Below are 21,810 nucleotides of genomic sequence, written 5' to 3' on the forward strand. Positions count from 1 at the left end.
GAGGAAATCTGAGGTTTTTGCTCACAGGGATTTCTTTAAAATACTTTCACCTCATTATTTGAAGCTTTGGCCATGATCTCACGACACACTGATATACTCACCTCTACAAGTCAATGCTGATCAGCTAACCTCTTCTGATTCCCAGCACTGGGTTGCACCAACTATGTGTAATTTCAAACTTAGCCTAGTTTGAACGTAATTTCTAACTTAAGTCGGAGTTTACGTGCTACTAACGTTTTAAGGGTTGCACCAGCTGAAAGACGTCCTACGTAGACATAAGTTACAACTTAAATCTTACACCCAACATTGTAACATTGTAGATAAGTCATAAAACATGGAAAAGCATAATAGGTTTCCTTTAATAGTGTTTTTAGACATATCTATTATTTAAGATAGATTTGAAAGACTGTCATCTTTTAATTAAATACCCAAAACAAATTATTATAATTAGCTACTAATTAATACATACTGTATAATATGAACCGAGGCAAGAAGAAATGAGGGATCATTAGTGGCTCCAGGCCCCAACAATGGATTAATCTGCCTGCATATTGTGAGTACTGTCAAGTCCCCAAAACACTCTGGTTCAACTACTTTTTCTCCTCCATTACATGATGACTACCACCATTGCTCGACTTTTTCAGCAAGGAGAAACCAAGATCTGAATTTGTAAAAAAATAAAAAATAAAAAATTATTACAGAAAACAAGTTCTGATTTAAATCATTTTTTCCCATTTGTGGGTAAAATCAAATGCTGGTTGAAAAGGAGAACCACACTTTACTTACTTACTTACTTATCATAGATCTAGGGTTAGAATACATAACCATCCTTACAGAGTCTCCCTTAAAATAAAGTGAAGTATTAAAATGGAACATTGGGTGAAAACAGTGACAGGTGCTGTATGTGTTTAAATTATATTACACTTGTGGATTGTGGCTGATATGTCACTTTTGTTTGTTTTTATCATCACATGTCACTGCTACCCATATGAAACGGCTGTAGATCTGTTTATGAGGCTGGAGGGGACACAAAGTTCATTTCCGGACAAACATAAATCAAGTGGTGACAGGAAGGGTTATTTTACTCTATTTTGTTATGGTTGAGAATTCTTGCTTGAGACAGAGGCCAGTCCACAACTCCTCAACAATAAAATAGGAGATGAGATAGGGAACAACTTGCAATTAAAGTCAAGGTCCATTTAACTGAGGTGACGTGCTGTGTGGTCCTGTTGCTGAATCTTTCAAGTCATGACTTTGCACTCTTCACCTAGGCTCATTTCGGTATCACTGCCTCTACCGGTCCTGAATGCACATTCAGTAATGGAGGTCATTTCATTCTATTCAGTCTATCTTCAGTCACCTCCCTCTCACATTCCCTTAACGTGTCTCAGCTCAAACTCATACAGTTTACAATGTTCATACTCCCCCATAGCTTCCCTTGAAGGTTAATGCAAGCTATCAAGCTATCATCTACTTATTGCTTCCCCAAAGGCACCGAAATACTTTCTCTTTAACTGATGCATGGCAAATCATGCACAGTAATGTGATATTTTCATCTTTTTGCTATAATGTTGATAATTAACGTATTATAAAATCACTAGAAGGCATATTGTGTTTTAAGAGAGTCCCCTTTCAATAATTGATTTCAGTTAATATAAGGATTCCTTTTTATAAACACATCACATTAGCGTTGCTTTAAGTGAGTAGAGATCAGAAGTAGTGTTGTACTGTATAGCCTGCACGATGAGAGCAACATCTCATTACAATTAATAAAACATCTTTGTAGCAATGCTTTGCTTAAAGGGGACCTATTATACTGCATTTCCAGCCCTTTATTGTAGTTCTGTGACTTAGCATCGGTCTGAAACAAGCTGTAGATGCTTCTGTTTCTTTGTGAGCCTTTTGAATTTGAACACTTTTAGATTTGCAAACAAAACTTTTGGATGACATTTTTAATCTCAAATTTGTGAGTGTGGATGGTGTTGCTGTCAAACCTATTTTTGGATTGCATCATAAAGACACAAAAATCACTCCATCAAAATAAATGTCATTACCATCAGCTTCATGTGTACTTTGTGTATAGTGCTAATTTGCAAATGCTAGCATGCTAACATGCTAAACTAAGATGACGATAATGGTAAACATTAAACCTGCTAAACATCAGCATGCTAACACTATGGCTGTGAGCCTGAGTAGTGTCAAAATATGTACTGTAGAGGCATAACACCTTTTGAGTTTGCATGCATACGGTTTCATTCCAGTGCTGAGTCCCTCTAGAGCTTATCTTCTTCAAGTAGTATTTCTTCAGATAAACTTGCAAAATATTGCACTGTGGAATCTTTGTATCAAACAAAGTTGAGCCAGGCTTCCCTGCAGCAGGTAACCTTGTCCTCGATGAGTGTCTCACTTCATGTCATGCTTGCCATCCCAATGTGATTCTTGTATCCAGCAGGAAAATTTCAAAGCATCTAAAGGGGGCACTCCAAAGCATTCAGCCAGATTTTTAAACTAATGACTGATTGCTATGAGAACAAACATGGTCAAAGTGTTTTTATTTTTCTTCAGAGGCTATTGCCTCTTCTGTCATCCGATTCATTTTATCTTCCCCTCTGCCACCCCTCCTCTCAAGTCTATGCCCACGGCTATCATTTGTCCACTACTTTGGTACTCAAATAGTGATTTCTGTGCTTGATAATTGATGTGCTTTGGCTATACCCACTCCATTATCCACCCAGGCCACTGAGAAAACATAAAAACATCACAGGCTCTAAAATGAAGAGTGATCACCACCCGGGCCCAACCTCCCTTGCTTGTAGAAACTGGTTAAGAGCTACGAGCTTTAAAAAATTGTTCTAGAAACAAAAAAAGTGTTGGACTTCACCTTTTTATCAAAAAATAATTTAAAAAAAAATAAATCCTTAGAAATTTAGATGAACTAAATTGCTCTCTCTTTTTTATTTATTTATCAAGATATCAGCCTGAAGGCAGTCTGGACATACAGTACAGTTATTTTGACCATTCCTTGTGTAACTTTCTATTAGAACCATGTATCTCCAAAAAGAATAACTTTTCATATTTGTAATAATTATATATATATATAATTTATTAGTGCTGGGCAACAATTAAGATTTTTAATCGTGATTAATCTAAAAATTTAATAATGAATTCTAAAGAAGTGTATTACGCGCAAATAAGATGCTTTTTACCAGCAGTATTGCCTTTACACAGTAGCAATAAAATATTTCTTGTAAATCTCAACTGAAACATTAATGTAATCAAATCAAATATAAAACCAAATTTGCCACTGCCAGGGAATTACCTTTTATCTAGCTTGTTAAAACAAGTTTCCATCAGAGTCCAGCTTTCTTGTTTTTTTTCTGAACAGGTATCAGCAGGTATCTTTTATCAGGGAGCAGCAGAAACCGTCTATGTTCAGAAGCAAGTTTTCCTGTTAGAGTGAGGTGAAGTGGTCGATCACAATGTGTAGCGACAAGCAGGTGCGTTCCTGTGAAACTGTTGCGGTTGTCCCACACGCTGCATCCGTATTGTATTATATCCATATATATATATATGCTTTTTTAACCAGTAAATTCTGGTCATAAACCCAGAAACTGTATGTGGCCTGTTGGTTGCAAAAAGTCAGGTGATCACCAAAGTCATTAGGGGCCCAGTATTGAAATTCTTCTAGTCTATTGCTCTAAAACTTACCAACCAATGGGACTAAAAACACTTCCAAAATGAAGTTTTTAAGATATTTATATTTGTATGCAGCTATTCTGCTTTAGGGATAACAAGGTAAAAAATTAGTGACATTAATGTAACATTGTAAAATCTAAGGTAGATATTTGGATGTGAAAGATCTGCTTTTGATGCCAATGTTCTGAGTCCTACATTTTCAATGGTTTTCATATTTATTACAAGTAATTTTAATATTAAACCACCACTGTCTGTCCATAACCTTAACCAAGTGGACATTGCAGGAATATCCATTTGTGAAGTATTGGCATTAAAGAGGTGGTATTAAGCTCATTGTCAGGTTCAAAATCTTAATTAGGGGTTGTACCAGAACAGGTTTACATGGTTTAATTTTTAAAAAACACCATATTCTTCTCATACTGCACATTGCTGCAGCTCCTCTTTTCACCCTGTGTGTTGTACGCTCCGCTCTTGAGCTACAGAGTGATGCATCTTACTTGTACAAAATCTTTGTTGTTGGGAGTTGCACATGCGCAGTTCCCAGGTAAGGACTACTAGCCAATCAGAAGCAGAGAAGTGTGATCCAAATCAAAGCCGCTTCAGACTGCGACCGTAACCTAGCAGATGGTATAAGTTATTCTCAAGTCCACATCATCATTGTTCCACATCTTACCATCAGGACTTAACTTTCTATACTGCCTTGCCGAAAAATGCTACCATAGCGCAAATCGATAGACTGGACTCTACTCGGCCCTGCTCCGTTTTCCATTGCAGACAGTACCCACAGATATTACGTAGCTTGTCGTCATAGCGACGCCACACACAACTGCCGTGACGTAATGTTCAATGCGACACACACACCAGCGATCCACACAGCTTTCTCTTTTTTAAGTTAAAGCATTTCAACATTCCTCAGAATGTAAAGACAGATGAGCGGTATGAAAACCTTCCAGCTGTGTTTTCCTCTGCCGTTGTTGCTGCAGCGGTCCGTGTGACGGCGGGAGCAGAGGGCTCTGTGAGCGGGCGGCTGTCCTGCCTCACACGCTTCTCCCGCGGGTTGGCGCAGGCTTCCCCTGCAGCCACTTGCGGAGCTCCTCAACTCCGAAAATATTCAAGCACATTTTTCTTCCGCCATCATTTCTTGTAAAACTGTCAATATTCAAAATCTACACAGCTGATTTCTCACCTCAAAAATTCTCAGAAGTGGATTTAGTGATGAAATTCCATAAGGAAACTGTAAAATATAAAACTTTCTGTTGCTGGCCTCTGTCTGGTGCAGCAGTGATGAGGCAGTGAATAGTGTATATTCTCTCTGACCAGTCAGCAGTCTGTCGTGTTTTCATGTTACATTTTAGTATCCCTCAGCTCGCTTGGAACCTCGTCGGAGGTCAGGTGATACAAAAAAAGTACCTGAAAGCAGGTACAGGTACAACATTTCTACAATGGAAACCCAAACAAAGGCGAGTCGAGCCAAAGGGCCTCCGCTCAGACTAGCTTGGTTTGAGGGCGTGCCTGACCCCCTAGCTGCTTGGCAAGCTTTATGACGCATTTTCATTGTGATGTCACAAGTAAAGGAAGTGAAGAGCTGGACTACAAACGAGCTGTTTTCAAGCGGTTCAGAGCAGTGCTTTCTGTGGGAGATCGGAAATCCCTTTGGACTGGACTTTGGGCTTTTTCACTTTTCAAACCTGTGACATGCACAAAAAAGATATCTAACTCAATAAAGGAGAAGGAAAAAGCCAAAAAGCAGAATACCACCTCTTTAAACACTTTGTACAGTTATCGATACAGAGTAAAACACACCAAATGTTGGATAAGCATTCCTAATGACGTATTCATGTTAAGTTATGTTTTGACCAAACATAAAGTCCTGCACTGGCTGTCAGGCTGGACCTTCATATATCTACTGGGCCCTCTGACAGGCAACATCATCCACTAGCTGTGACCTCACTTACGTTTAAGCTGCCTTTAACTTATATTATCACCCAAGCTAAGAGCAGATACGCAGCGGCTTGACTCGGCCTTATCCTGTATCTACTTGTATCTGCGGAGGCTAAACAGCTGTGGCTGGCCCCACTGGCTTCATGGGACTGTACACAATACGGTTACTAAGTAAGTGTAAGTGTTGAAGAAAAGAATGAAAAGAAAGAAATGACACTTGAAAAAGAAGGGTGCTCTTACATCTGTCAACTAGACATAAAGGTCATTATGCATTCAACACTCTATCTCTTTGTATCTCTCACTATGTTGCTATTTGTGTGTTTCACCCTTTCTTTCTGTCTCTCTTTATCGCTCTCCTTCTCTGCTCCGCTTTCTCTTAGAAAAGAACAGAGCAGCAGTAGTAAAATTGTATTTACCTGAAAGTACAGTTACTGCCAGCCTTCCAGAGTGTTGGTGAGGGTTGGTTGAGACTAGTGTTGTAGTCAAGACCACCCAAACCGAGACCAAGTCGAGACCAAGACCGAGTTCAACCGGTTCCCCACATTACATGACAAACGATAAAATGTGGAACGAGATCATAGGTACTTCTCAGATTGATCTGAAAGATCCACATTCCCATTAAAACACCCACATACAAACACTAAGAGCTTTCCATGTTTACCATCGCGGGGAGGGGGGACAGATGTTAACGGTAACAACACATTTTTAGATAGCGTTAGTGGTTGCATTTGAAGCAATGTGTTTTACATCCAATCAAAGTTAGGATGCAAAAGCAATTTATTGATATTGAAGTTATGGTCTTGACTGATCTTGGAAAAAAAGACTAGACCGAGTACAAATGCAGTCGAGTCCGAGATGAGACCAAGACCATCAAAGAGTGGTCTTAAGACCGGTCTCGAGACCAAGACCGATCTTGAGTACTACAACACTAGTTAAAACACAAATGCACTGGTGAATTCAGAGTATCTGTAAGATCCTAAATTTTATTAATGAAAAACCAGTTGAATATACAGTAGTTCATCCTGTTTATTTTTTAATATTTATTCGATTTTTCTATATTAACTGTGTTTCATATATTATACTCATTTTCAGGCTCATACTTTTATTGGTTGGTTTATAAAGCACTTTAATTAAATCAAGTTTAAGGCTGTAGATCAATATTGTACTCCACACTGTAACCTTTATTTTCCTGTTTTATCCTGTTTTTATTTCATGTATTATTATTAATTTTATTAGTTTTATTTCACCCTTTTAAAATTGTTATTTTTATTCATTACTTTTTAAAATTTTCTTGCCTTCCCTTGCCTTGAACAATCCATTGTAGTTCCTGTCTCTTTAAAGCCCACTTTATTGTGTTTTGCCAACTTCCCGAGGGCCACCTGAGGTGTGTGAATCAATGTGTGGAGATAGGGCTTGCTATGCGAGACTAGGCCATTGTGATTAAAGTACAAAAACACAACTTTATAACTTTATTCTCTGGTTTTGGTGAAACTGGATCAAATTTTATGGAGAAAATGTTTTCTGGTTTTCCCTGCCCTGCCTCAACTATAGTTGATTTACGGAGTTTGTTTACTAGTTACTGTAGCCACTAACGGTAGCTGCTGCTAGTTAGCCGTAGAGCTAGCTGTCCTTTTAGATGATTCTGCCTGGACTGGAAGCTTGGTGCTTCGGGGGGGTGTTGGTATTTACACCTCTGTTACTACAAGAGCTTTGGACTGCTGGAAGTGCCCAGTTCAGGCAGAGCCAGCTGGTAACAGTAGCTACAGTTAGCAGTAGCAAGTGGCTATAGTGACCGCTAACAACAAGTTATCAGTCCATCACATTCACTCCATAAATCAGAGTTGAGGGAGAGCAGCCGGAAGACATCAGAGGGAAAACCAGAAAACATTCTATTTTTAAGTACATGTTAAATGGGCCGGACCAACTGGAGAAGGTCCTATGCTACGCAGATCCCACCATTGTTTTTTCTCATAGTTTAGGGATCTTTATACAAACATGGGACATGTTCAGGTTGAAGATTCTTTTCAGATTTAAAACATTAAAGAAGAATTAGCCAAAGCAGCAATCTTTTGTTCATTTTCTACATTTTAGGCATGTGTTGAAAGTTACACAACAACAGAACCTAATTGAAATAACTTAAAAATATCACTAAACATATTAACACCAGCATAACACTAAAGCATCAAAAACCGTATGAAGACGTTATTTTTAGAAAGAAAAAATATTCTACTTGAGGATGGCCAACATCTGAACCATTGCTGCTTTTCTTTCTTTTTAGCTTAAGTGCTGAGTATATAGAACCACTTAGCTTCCAGCAAAGACTCAAAGCCAGGCAACTGCATCTTGAATGAGGGTTTGAGTACATAATTAAGTTCTCTACTCTTTACTTTTTTATTTTTCATTTTCATTCTTTTGAAACATGCAATTTCTGAACAGGTGTGGATCTACTACTTGCATGTTAATGTCAAACGAATTGAGTTTATTTGTATTGAAATGTGTGATAGGAATAAAATACAATACAACGCTTAATCGTTACCTGAACCAAGTCATGTGTTTTTAATTGATGAAGCTATTCGTTATATTAACTGTCACAGTGTAATAGCTAATAAAGTATTTTTCCTCATTGTCACAGGTGTCTGACTTCCCGGAGGAGCAGCTCTTGGTAGCCGTGTTCCCAGGAGTTCCAACAGCTGCTGAGCTCTTCCTGTTACCTTACAAGAACCAATCAGAGGGCAAGAAAAAGAGTGAGGAGGAGCTAGAACAGGTACGGGCAACGTTCATTGTATTTGACATCACAAATTGTTGGAATCCTATCAAGTACAGTATATTGCTCTGTAGATAAACAATTGTGACAGAAGGTGCTCTGTGAATGTTAAACACCAAGTTTTATGTGTTTAACAGGTATCTGACATCATTGTAAGTGCGCTGAACCAAAATTTGGTGGAGTTTGAGCTCAAGCCTGGTGTAAGAGTGATCGTGTACAACACACAGTTAACACTGGGTAAGTAACATTTGCTCACACTGCTTTCAATAGTTCAACCATAATATGAACTTGTAAAGGTAATTTAATTATGCCCTAGCATTGTCTGTTTTTTTTCATTTTGAAGTGCCAAGAAATAGAACTGTAATAACCATGTTTTAACAACAAGAATTTCTCTTTGGTCCACCAATTAAAATTCCTGTCAGTATGCCTCCATCCCAGGCAAAAGAACACAGGGGAGTACGGGTGGGTTTGATTTTAAGTGGAGCTCCTTGAGACAAGGGATCTTTTATGCCTGCCATCAAAAGCTGAACATCTGTTCTATTTCTTTGATAGCCATCCAACCACAAAATGAGTGTTAGACTGAGTATAATTATGCTGATTATTTAGTCCTTGAGAAAGAACACTGTGCAATTTAAGGGCAGAAGCAGAATTCTGAATTCCTTCAACAGTCAACAACTCTGTTTAGTTACTGCAGGAAATAGAAGGTTGGTCTACATTTGGTATATTTAACTCTGCCAAAAAACAAATTGCTGTTGTATCAAATTGTAATGTAAACAATGTTGCTGGTCTGGGAAACTTTTTTTTTTATTGGCTTTGGCCTTGGTAGTCCTCAACAACTCCTCTTACATTGTATTCATTGCTTGGTTGGTTTCATTAGGAAATCTCTGGAGGCACACAGCCATGAGTTGTCTGTAGCTCAAAGTAGTAGGTATTAACAGCCTGGCATGTTCTGCAGAGTGACGTTCTGTGGTGTTCTGCACTCCAATGACATTGGAGGTGTACCCAGCTGGATCCCTCTTTATATTTCACCTCCCAAGAAAAGGTCTTAAAAGCCTTCAAGCTGCTTGAAAAAGGTCAGCAGCATACGTGCCGTCATCTCTGAGCTGAATGGCCCAAGCGAAGCACGGTAACATTGGGAAATTCAATATGATTTTCCTGCAATGACAGACAGTAATGCTCTCTTCAAAATCATGAGAAGAATTTAATACGGATGCCTTATGAGCAAAACCATGGACTGTGACATTAATCATAACGTGCTTATTTGGTTGGGTTGTTTGAGATAAATCAAAGTGCATTTAGCCATTTCAGATCAACCTGAAATGTGTGAATTACCTGCTGCTGTCACCTTTGTCCAGCAATTTTATTTTTATTATCCATTTCACGCTACCACAACTTGTGACGTTTCCAGTATTAAAAATAAAAGCATCATCTTGTAATGCATTATAACGATACAGTATATACAGCACTCAGAATAAACAGCGGACTTCCGTTAGTGAAGCAGATATGATGTTGATCTGAATGTGCAGTCAGGAAAATGAGAAAGATTGCAGTTTCTATGTTGATAGAATCAAATGAAAAAGAAATTACTTGTTAAACTATATGCCCATGCTATATGCTAAACTGCCTTTGTTGTGGTGACTACTGTCATCTAGTTGATGAAAAGGTCTGCATCTGAAGCCTAAAAAAAATGTATTGTATGAATTCCTCTTGTTTCGGCGATATCATTTGTGTTTTCAGGGTCATCTACTTAAATAGAAACACAGCTTTCAAGTTCTTTACTTGATAAATTTGAAGTACTAAAGAGTAGTGTTTGACCACTAGTAGTGCAATGGAGCAATGTTTTTACATGTCCGTTCTGTTTGTGTTTTACATGTACACATTCCTATCCACAGTAGTAGTGAAGCAAAAGAATACCAAACATGGGTGTAAGCAGGGCTGGGACCAAAAAAATCGGCCCTAGCATTTTTGGCCCAGGTGGCCCACCAAAATCGGTCGGACACCCCTCACCAATACCCCATCCGTCCATTTAAGGGCTCAAATTAGGGGTGTGACAAAATACACAAGATTTTGAGCATTAAACACTTAATTTCCTGCATTCTGGAGACATTTTCTGCACCAGAGAAGCACGAAATTCAGGTGGCAGGTGACAATTAAGAAGCTAAAAATATAATAGAATATAATGTAGTAATCAGTAGCTTATTATTGTTTTTAGCCTTGGTTATTTTTTGGACAGGTTTCTTCTATATTTACACAGCATTGCAGGCATACTGCGCAAATAAACCTTTTTCACAACGTTTTTATTTGTTAATAAACATTTCTTGGTGCAAGCTATTTTTCAGAACATTTTTAACAAATGCTTTCAAAAAATGGTGGGTCCCCAGCGTCCCCAGTGTAAATGACCCTCCCTTCCTGCTCCCTCCCTACAGGTTGAGCTACTCCATGCCTACCGCTTCACCTCCACTCTCCTCCTGCTCTCTCTCTCTCCCTCAGCCCTATCACTTTGTCACTCGCTGTCTCATGCCTCCTCCTCTGCCTGGTAGTGGCCACTGCTGTCCTTTACTCCTTCAAGTACCTGTGCCAGCAGTACGTCGTGTACTGCAGCTGATGTTAAAGCTACTGCGGCCCCGGTAGCAAACATGTCGGTTGTTTTCCCGCATTTGGCGGGGGGGCTAGTAAGAGATGTGATTGGGCCCGCCCAGTGTCAGTATAGAAAATTACCCAATGGGCTGCTGTCCATGCCTTATGAGCCAAGCGTCGGCCCATTTTTAAAAAACAGTTATATAAACACATTATTTAAATTACACCAGCCCCAAAGGTACGTCGGCCCACCGGGCATTTGCCAGATTACCAGTCCAGCCCTGGGTGTGAGCAATGCAGGATGAAAAACATTTAAATATTAGTAAAAGGTGGAGTAAGCGATTCTGGAGAAATCCAATTCCATGACAAAATCATGATATAGCGTGAACAACAACACAGCAAGTAATGTAGCCAATGTTAGCTAACTTGTGGGTTAGCAAACTGTCACTACAGTTGGTGCTGTGAAGCTAAGCAGAGAGGACGAGACAGTCCCAGAGCCAGCACAGCATCTCCAGAATGCTACTATAGCCCTTCCAAACACCTACGTGGGAAGCCATGAGGTGGGGAGAGCAGCTCCCCGTCCCTCCACCTGACTATATGGAAAGCATAAGGCAGGGAGAGCACCTCCCCATCCATATGCATACATGGAAAGCCCAAGGCAGAGAGCAGCTGTAAAGAACCCCCGTACAGAACAAAGCAGGCATATGCCAAATTACATGATTAATCAGATATTAGATAGGCACTGAAACGAGGTGTTAAACGGGCCTGGGGCTATAGACCGTACTGTTTATCATCAGGCTGCAGCCTCTGCTGCTCCGTGTCGCCTCTTGCACACACAATGGCCAGCGCAGAGAAAGGCCGCGGAGACGGTGAAGTGAAGGTAACTCTGAGTTACTCGAGTTAATGACAGCTACCCCCGTTACTGTAGTATGTGCAGTTAATCTCACGAGTAAAAGACTTTATTGATACATCTGTTTAACAAGCATAACATGTAGAAGGTGTTATTTGATCTGCTCAGTCCACGTCTGTCATCCTCTGTGTTATTAAAAGCACACCACGCTAACTCTAGCTTGACAAAAGAGCTGGATGTACAACAAGCTAAATGAAAGCAGAGACAGAGGGAAGGAGGGAAGGAGGGCAGGAGGAAGGACTGATGCCATATGCACTGCGCTTCTTCTTCTGAAACAGTGAAAAACATCTGAACCTTGACGACATGTTTGTTTGGCTCTAGCTGCCTGCACTGCGTCTGTGTGGCTCTGTCCACGTGCAGCAACTTGACGCCCAGAGCGCGAGAACAGCAGCGCCGCATGTTAGCATTGTGTAAATTCTTGGCCAAAATTAATTCCCGATATGATTCTGATGTGAAATATGCCTAATCAGCCAATACTTATCGGATCGATAATATCGTTCATCCCTATCAGATACAGCCTGAAAGGCAGAGCTGGAAGTGCTACAGCAGCTTAAATAGGTGCCCTGTATGGAATTTACCAATGAAAGCTAAGAGAGGAATCAGCTGAGCTGTCAGCTGATGTGCTGGAATTGTGAGTTGAGCTTGACTTGCCTGGCTGAACTAACGCTATGCTTGATTTATTGCAGGTTTAATATTATTTTATTCACATTACTTCACTTACTTATTATCAGGGACAATGTATATTCAGTAAGTTATCAGTAAGTAATTGTTCCAAATTTACCCAAATGGCTTGACAAAAATGGCAGACAACATTAAGCTCAAGTATCAATAGCAGAACCTTTCCTGTCCTGTCTCCCGCTCCCACAGCACCCTTGGTGGATTCCAACCCCAGACACAGCAGCTCAGCCATGCTGATGCTCCTATCAGTGGTGTTCCTGGGCCTAGCTGTGTTCCTCATCTACAAATTCAAGAGGTACACATGTTTGTGATTGCTTCCACCCGCCGCACATACAGCATTATCATATAGAACCCAAATATATGTCTATTACCATATTATCCATTATTGATGATACCAGATGAGGACAGTCTGGACCCAATCAATCACAGTCATGTTTGAAAAGTCTCCCTTAGAGGTTGTAGACAAACTTCCAGCAGGATTCCAATGCATGAGGCACACGCACCAATCAGTGATAAAATGCAGAGAAAACGACCATTTAATGGTTTAATATGCGGTTGCTGTGCCTCGGCTGTTATTTGCTGAATAAATTATTCATACTCAAAATGATTCTCTTGAAAAGTCGGAGGGAAATGGAAAAGCTGTCATTAATTATGGATATGAAATTTTCCCCATTAATCTAAAGATGAGGCATTTTTCAAGAAATCTCACAGTTGACAAAACAGAGCAATTAATAACTAAAATGAAATAAATTGGATAGTGACTAAATAAAGATGTATATTATGTGTTATAAATTCACATGGGAAAAGTCACCAATGTTACTGTAATTTGCCTATAAATTGGTTACTGTGGTATAATTATAGTCAAGTAACTATTAAAAGTTTGCATTGTCCAGCACTGATAAGCAGATATACTCCTCTAAGTTGTAGAGAAATGCGTGTTTTTAAGAAAGGTTTTTCTTAATTTTTCAGACTAGTAAAAATTATGAATTATGTCAAAAACATTTTGCTTTCCCTCCAAGAATACTGTAAAATGTTGCCACAAGGTTTTCATTCTGGTGCACAGTTGTCAATCTCTTATTTTGCTAATCTTTAGAAAAATACCTTGGATCAACATATATGCTGAGGTAAACCAGGAGAAAGAGCAGGAGATGATTGGCTCTGTGGGCCAGGGGGACAGCACACCTAAAATCACTCTGAGTGAGTTCTCAACTTCCAAAGAACTCATGGAGAAAGAACTGGATGCCAGGGTCAAAAGTAAGTGAAGAACTTTCATAATCAGGTTAAATGATGTATGGAATCAGTCAAAATGTTTACTTGCTGACATTACTGTTTATTGTAAAAGCAGTTCTTCAAAGGGGATTTTGGTCTCCTGATCCGAGACAGGATTTGTTTCTTTGGTTTTGGAGTAAAAGTCAACATGATAATGCACAGAATGTGAGCAGATTCATCCCCAGGCATACTTTACCTTTTGAATTTAAATTCTTTTTTAAACAGAGAATTGGCAACATAATCTCTTTTTAGCGGGTTTAATTATTCAGAGAGAGCCACAGAGTAGAGGCACTCCTGGAAGGGTTTTAGCATAGTAAAGAATAGATTCTAACGAGGCTTGCAGTACTGAGAACAATGAATAATTAATAAAACCAACATGTTTAAGCATGCAGCCTCGGGATTCTAAAGTTCAGCAGGAGCACGGAGGCTTTAATCACTCGACTATTTGGTCACAATATGACTTATTTTAAAAACGAATATTTCAATCCAGGACAAAACAGCAGGTTTTCAAAAGCAAACTGGCGAAACACTGCTGACTCTGACTCTGACCTTATACGGTGCATGAGTCTGTCTTGCAGCTTTACCAACATAAAGCAGTACAGGTTCTGGCAAGTGCAGTTCCTGGATTTATTTGATTCTTAGATAGACACACGAAGCTCCTGTAGTTTCCCAGTTTTGGAGAGCTAGGTGATTGTAGGTGTTAAAATTCAGAATAACTGTAGAGAATGAAAACAAGTCTTACACAGTAGTGGACACCGCCAAGCACCAAGGCCATCAGAATTCAGCCTGACATGCAGCTGAATATTTTTATTCATATCCATTGTTATCTTTTGCATAGAGCCTGTAATCCTCCACAGAGTGCATTCTGTCAGTAAAATCATGTAGCAGCTTAACTTGATGGTGGTACAGACGGTTGTGGCTCATACTGAAGTGGAAAATATAATAATAAGAGATTCAGAGGAAGGAAGGCATAAGAGCCGAAACGATTAGTCTGTCGGTTAGTCGATTGACAGAAAATGACTCATTTTATTCAAACAAAATAAGCCATTTGAAGATACCTACATGGAAATTAGTAAGAACAAACAGCTTTATAGATTGAATTGATTCATTAAGAAATTTAAATAATAATTGCTTGCCTAACTATTATTCCGTAAAGGCATATTAAATTAAGTCATTTAATATTGCACTACCATAACATCAGAGGCTTTTTTTTAAAAAAGGTCAATATAAATATAGAGGAGGTAAATATAGAATTATTTGTAGTCCCTAAAATGGGTCAGGCTCCAAAATCACTAGATACTTTGTAGTTTGGTCTACATAGGAATTATAGAACTGGTTTTACAGGCTAAATACTCTTTCACTATGCACTTTGTAGCTGTATATTAAAAGCATATCTCTTCTCACTTGTCTCAGTTACATACAATAAAGAAATAATATTTCAAAAATGAAATAAAGTGTTAAAATGATTATTATTGTGTGTGCCCATTTATTAAACTACACTAAATCCATTTTGAAAATGTGGCTTTTTTTTATTATAACAAAAAAGAAATTTTTTCAGAATGGATCACTTTCTAATGTCCTTTTTTAACGGCTTCATTGCCTTTGATAAAACAACAGTAATTAACATGAGGTGTCAATGTCAAAGTAGTTATTTGTTTTACAGGCATTAAAGCACCAACGCTGAACTAACTATCTATGTTCTTGGCTTGTTTTTCTCCATTTGTTTCATTTATTTCTGCTCAGGGGGAGTTGGAAAAACCTGCGAGAGCACAAGGGAGATTCCAAACTGTACTAGCGTGTAAAGCCGGAGAGCAACAGTTTATGTACAGAGTGAAGTATTGCAGTGTCGGAGGTTTTCTTTTTCTGTTTTGTAATTCTCCACAGAACTGATGTTAATAGTTTTCTAAGGGACCTCATTTATACAGACTTGCACGGATGCCTCGTTCAACAACATCCACGCAGCAAATGTCAATTTACTCAATGAGATCATTGTAATTACTGACAAAACGTGTTCAGTTTTGTGGATGTATAAGCTACATATCGATATTCATTTGCGGAGTGAAATATCTTTCGTCAAAACCTATGAAGAGTTATGTAAAAAGGAGTTTGCTTTGAAATTCATTCTGCCTATAAATAGACTATAATGTCTGAGTCTTCAATCAAACAGGGAATATTATTGAAATGTACAAAATCATCTGTTTTGTCAAATGTATATATTATTACTTTCTATATGCTCGTAGTCTGAGTACCATGGCGACGACAGAAGATCTGACAATGGTCTGTTTTTGAGTGTGTTAAAAAGTCAAACATTACTTAAAGAAATCAACTTTGTTTTGCTAATGTCCTTGACTTGTGCATGTTCTTATTGAGGACACAATTTCTGTGTTGTAGATAAGCAAGTGTTCTGTCCTCTGTAAATAGTTATTTTCTAATCATTCATCAAAAAAGCCCAATCGATTTTGCCCAGACTGTTTTGCTTTCATTTTCTGCAGTTACTGTTGGGCGATATGTATCTAGCAGAAAAAGTTTAACTGTTAATGCTGGAAGAACTGTATTGGCACATTGGAGTTTACACTTCTCTCGATTCCCTGGAAATGAAATGAAAAGGATCAACAGAAATATGTTAAATAAATGAAATATGTTTATATTCCCATTAGATATACAAAATAGATGTTCAGAAATTGCAATGCAACATAAAACAACATTGCATTACATTCTGTTTCTAAGACAATGACTTATATTTCTGACGTAGCTTCAGAACAAAAGCAGAATCAGTTAATATATTGTGGCTATTAGTGATCAAATTCACAATTTTCACATGATATTATGTTTACATCCTCTAAAACACCAGTAGGCCTAGGGTTGGGTTCACATTTTGGATTCCATTCCTGTTTGGCAAAATACCCAAATATGAGAAGCTCTGATGCTAATGTATCTCCTGTTAAACCTTTTTATCCTTGATCCCTCTTTTCGGCCATGATAGCAGCACGGCTCTGTGAATGGAGAAGTTGGTCAGTCAGTCCATCAGACCACTGACAATACTGTATTGAAATTTAAATTTTGTCCAGACATTCATGGTGCCCTAAGATGGTGAACATGGTAACATTGTACCTGCTAAAGATTAGGATGTTAAAATTATAATTGTGACCATGTTAGCACGATACCCTTAGCATTTAGTTGAAAGCGCCACTGTGCTAAGCACAACCTCACAGAGCTGCTAGAATAGCTGTAGACTCTTAGATTTGTTCTTGTTTATTATCTTGCAAAAAAAAAAAAAAAACATTAGCAGACTTCTTATCTTCAGCTCTCACTGGCCACTGCTTTCATCAGTGGAAATGACAAAACATCACTGGCTGCAGATTATATCTGCTGAAGCTTATTAATGTTAAATACATAAGTAACTCAGCGCCAGGCTGTAACACCACTTTACAATTGTGAGTTGACGTGTGTTTTTGTAGTTCAACGAGACGAGAAGAGTGGTGACTGTTTTCTACTGAAACAATATCTGTATTTTAAGCTTGTTAACTTAATAATTAAGAATTGGGACCTATTATTTCAAGTAGCTTGTAAAAAGTAAGGTGTGTAAAGAAAGTATATTACACCCATTATTTCAATGTGTTCCATTTTTATCAACACTTCATATCTTCTGCTGCTCATCTCATTTTCAGGTCACTGCAGGTTGTGAGCATTAAAGGTGGGGTATGCGACATGTGTTTTTGTCAAGTTCAGCGAATATCCCCTCACGGCCCGATAGTTTCTGTTCTGTGTGAAGAAACAGAGTGGCTCGGACTTAGTCACAACACTGTTCCAGCACTGTAGGTCTCCAGGTTCCAGGCTGCTGGAAACAGATGCATTCAACCATGATCTTAATGAAACATAAATAACAGATTACCTTGCCAACTTGATATAAAAGTATTTTACTTGTTACAGCATGTATAAATGATGGTAGAGTATAGTTAGAGTATAGTCGCTGTTAAAAGTTGGTTTCAACACCTATTTAAATACCGACAGGCTTATTGTCACACTTGCTACAGTAGCTACTAAAAAAAAACAGATGTATTTTAATAGCATAACAAAATATTTAGACTAACTGCAGAACCACACTTTTGCCTTGCGTTCTTTTTCATTTGTCCATTGTGTTAAGGCTGTACTTCCTTACCAACTTATGAAGGAGCACTGAGGTGTATTTATTTGACTGTTGAGATCAAATTAAAAAAGTCTTCCTCCAGAATCGCACACCCCACTTTTAATTAGACTTCCTCTAAATCTTCAGTGTTTCTGCCTTCTCAGCTAACAACAAGCTTTTTCAGCTCTAGTTTAGGCTTGTAGTTACTTGACCATTAAAATAACCCTGATGCATAAGCCAAAACCCAGCCCTAAGTTGGCCTTTAGAATAAAGGTATTTTAGAGGATATAACTTTCTTATGTTACATTGAATATAGAATATCAAAAATGCTTTACGGTTAAATGTATTACTTATTATTTTGTTCATAAATTGATATAACAGTAACTCACAATGAACCCCTTCACTGCAGTGTTTCGTACTTGGACCTTTGCTCAGGGTTTTGGGGTGTCTGCTCCGTGCAGTTTGAGGAGTGTTTTATATTTGTTAGCTGTTACAGAGCGTCGTGATTATTTGCCCACTCTGCTCCTTCTGCCACTGTCTTTTTATGACTTAAATAGTCTCAGAAACGTTTTTTTATATGACAAAACCAGAATATTGTCCCCAGATATGAAGAGTGGATTAAGTAGTATTTATTGAACCAACACATGTAGTACAAAAAGAGCAGATACAGAACAAACAAGCAGGGTTGTTGTAATTAATCCACTCTCCCTGGTACATCAAGCATCTTTCACAACCAAACACTTGACTCGCTGCTTTGCATTTAGTTTCAAATGAAGGGGTAGTGTCATCCCAGCATGCAACTCTCCACCAGCGCTGTGTTTTCCGGTCCTACAAAAGCAAAGTGGCTCGGACAAAGCTGGACAGCAGAGGATGCCCCATACAGAGCTATCCCATAATGCTCAGCTCAAGTTAACAGCACTTGCAGGGGCACACTGCACCAAGATATAGGCTGTCACATCACATATGCATTACCTCAAACAGATCGTTCTTATCTCACATCAGCCAAGCCAAGCCTTGTTACTGCAGACAGAATACACACTGAACAAAGAATTGTTTCATAGCTTTGTTGTATTCAACACATGAACACATGTCATAAGCAAGGGGTTGTTTGCTTGGCTGAATATTGTTTGGGTTGGGGCTTTGATACTGCCACTTTGTTCTGATTTGTATTAGCGAAACAGGATTAGGAGGAACGGGAAAAGAAATATCAAAAACTTTGCGCTGAACTCAAATCATACTTTCATTGTATTTTTTTTTTTTTCTCTTTTTACTCTTGGACCCTTTGAAATTGTAAGGAATGTATGACGACTACACTGGTTCATTACCGGGCCATAATGCTATGTATCAGCTGTTGCTGGAAAATTATTTGGCATTCCATTAAAGTCTGTAAAGAAAGTAAAGAATAGCTACTACAAGTGCTGCGCTTTATGTCTGCCTGGACATATTGGAACTGTCACGCGTAAAAGTAATCACTCATACACTTTGGGTCATCTCCTGGTGTTTATTTGCTCTTTATTCATTCCATCAGCGCTTTGATCATTGGAAATTGCTGTCTCATCTGCTAGCATAAATGCCACATTATTCTGTAAGAACCAGATCTGCGGGGAATCCATACTGGGGGGAAAAATGAAAGAGATACTTGCATTGTAATGTTCTTCAGTGCACAAAAATCTACAATGCATGCATCATCAGTAATGTTCTGTTTCATCTTTATTTCAATATTTCTACGATAAAGAAACTGTCATTTTGAAATTGTTTCAAATAAATGTATTTTTGTACATCAGTGCATTTGTTCTCTGGGTGATGAAATTCCTGTGAACTGAAGGGTGCAAAGAAGATGTTGTTCACTGCAAATTACATTGCTTGCATGATGAATCAATGTACCAGTACCAATCTGTAGTATAGAAGCACACTAAGAGATCAGAAAACTACCAGCACTGTTCCTGTCTTCCTACTCCTCCACTCACAGACTATTTGGTATAACCTAAACACATCAGCTCACACATATGTAATCCTACAAGGTACAAGGTAGATTTATTTATCATACAATACATTTAATGTATATTTATCCACCCATCTAGTGTGTATCAACTAGATGAGTGGATAAAATACAAGTCATAGAAATAAAACTATTTTACATGGAGGAGAGGATGAATGTAGTTGTCTCACAGCCTGGTGTAAGAGCATACACCTCTGTATCTTTTTCCAGACTGCAGCAGGGTGAACAGGCTGTGGCTGGGTTGGTATCATTTTGGGCTCTCCAGTCCTGGGCCGTGCACATCCCATGCCAGTTAATGATGTTTCAAGTCAGCATGCTTTCTATTGCTCCTCTGTAAAACTTTTCCTCCTTAAGTTTTCTTAAGAAACAGACGTTTCTGAGCTTTCCTTACCAGGGCATGGATGTGAGATGACCATGTCAGGTTCTCTGTGATGCTGATTCCCAGGAACCTAAACCTGTTCACCTGCTCCACCTCAGCTCCACTGATGTAGACACGTAGACTTTTGTCTCCTTTTTCCTAAAATCAATTATCTAATAGTGACTGTAATTAAACAAAAAAAAGGGTCAGAATGTGTGTGTATGTTTCTACTGTGTCATTATCAAAAACTATCAGTGTGCTAATGTCTAATGTTAATATATATTGCAGAGTGAAGGGCTTTTTCACAAGCCCTAATATTGTGTATGCACATAAAGGCACTTGTTTGCTGTAAAAAGAAAAACTTACCAACTTCATGCTGCCTTCAAAGCTGTCATTAGACATTAGTCAGATTGTTCTTGCATTGGGGAAAAATAGCCATCAACAAGCACTACACAAGACCTACCATATTTGAATTCACCAGGTTCCACAGCAACTTAAAGAAAACCTGGGAACTGTTGCATATGAATAGTTTCTGCCAAATATGATCTGAGATTTGCATGACCCCTGTCATCGTTGACAGTGACAATGACTTTAGCAGTTTACAAAAAAGAACTTCACAGTGACCTAAAAAACTTGAGACGTCTTTTAAACCGCCTATCTCCAACCATCAAAGCTCTTTTTGTTGTAGCTCTACACAAAGGTGCACAGACATTCATTATTCATGTATCTTGCATTCCAGTTATAACAAATTGGCTTATTTCTGTAGTTTTGGTCATTCCTAACCAATTTAAATTTAAATCAGTTTTTATCATACTTGTCCATCATCACAGTTTTCATGTTTAGAACTTGTCTGATCATCTGAATGCCATTTTTTGCCCTGTTGCTGTTCCCATAGCTACACAATTACTGTACTTTGGTAGGTACATGTGCTTTTGTTTTTACAAGAAAAGCACTCTTATGAAACAGCTATTCACATAATAAGCACATGTTTCACATGTGATGCATTTGAAAGCACATATGGTGCCATGCCATTGTTCCAATGGCCCATTATTCTGAAAACCCAAGTCTGAAAATGTCCTATTGGACTGAAAGCCCATTTGTTGGTGACAGGCCGTTATCCCAAAAGCAAACGCCCATTGCTGCAAAGGCCCATTGTTCTGAAAATACACACTCTCCCTGCAGTTGATAGTTCAGTGACTGCCTGCTCTGTCCATTGTGTGGAATCAGCAGGGTTTTGCCCTTAATAGGCCATCTTTCTGGTAAATTTCCAATGTCAGGATAAAATCATGAAAGTTTTACCTCAGTCGGTGCGCGTCCCCATCACCTGAGTCATTATAGATGTAGGCTGAGCTGTCGTAAATATATGGGTAGGAGGCGCAAGCTACATTGCTCAATACTTTCATTAATATGACTCAATACATTTAGTAAGCCCTTGAATGGCAACAACAGCAATATGTCCACAAAGAGAACATTTTCTGTAATATTAAATTAT

General features: G+C 38.6%; 1 protein-coding gene across 2 annotated transcripts in view; it reads left to right on the forward strand.

The window, feature by feature from the left end:
- sorcs3 (sortilin related VPS10 domain containing receptor 3) overlaps window positions 1–19,690 on the forward strand; it is a 133,602-nt gene extending 113,912 nt beyond the window's left edge. Inside the window, exons 17-21 of one of the 2 annotated variants that reach the window (XM_046047480.1) lie at window positions 8,270–8,401; window positions 8,539–8,638; window positions 12,756–12,861; window positions 13,660–13,820; window positions 15,579–19,690. In XM_046047480.1, coding sequence (XP_045903436.1) covers window positions 8,270–8,401; window positions 8,539–8,638; window positions 12,756–12,861; window positions 13,660–13,820; window positions 15,579–15,637 — 558 coding nt within the window. In that variant the 3' untranslated portion in view covers window positions 15,638–19,690. Of the gene's footprint in view, window positions 1–8,269; window positions 8,402–8,538; window positions 8,639–12,755; window positions 12,862–13,659; window positions 13,829–15,578 lie in introns of those variants that run through there. The other variant, XM_046047481.1, reaches the window with a different exon arrangement.
- The last annotated feature ends 2,120 nt before the right edge of the window (window positions 19,691–21,810 follow it).

This window comes from Micropterus dolomieu, linkage group LG04, assembly GCF_021292245.1.
Source record: "Micropterus dolomieu isolate WLL.071019.BEF.003 ecotype Adirondacks linkage group LG04, ASM2129224v1, whole genome shotgun sequence".
In the NCBI taxonomy this organism is placed as follows: Eukaryota; Metazoa; Chordata; class Actinopteri; order Centrarchiformes; family Centrarchidae; genus Micropterus; species Micropterus dolomieu.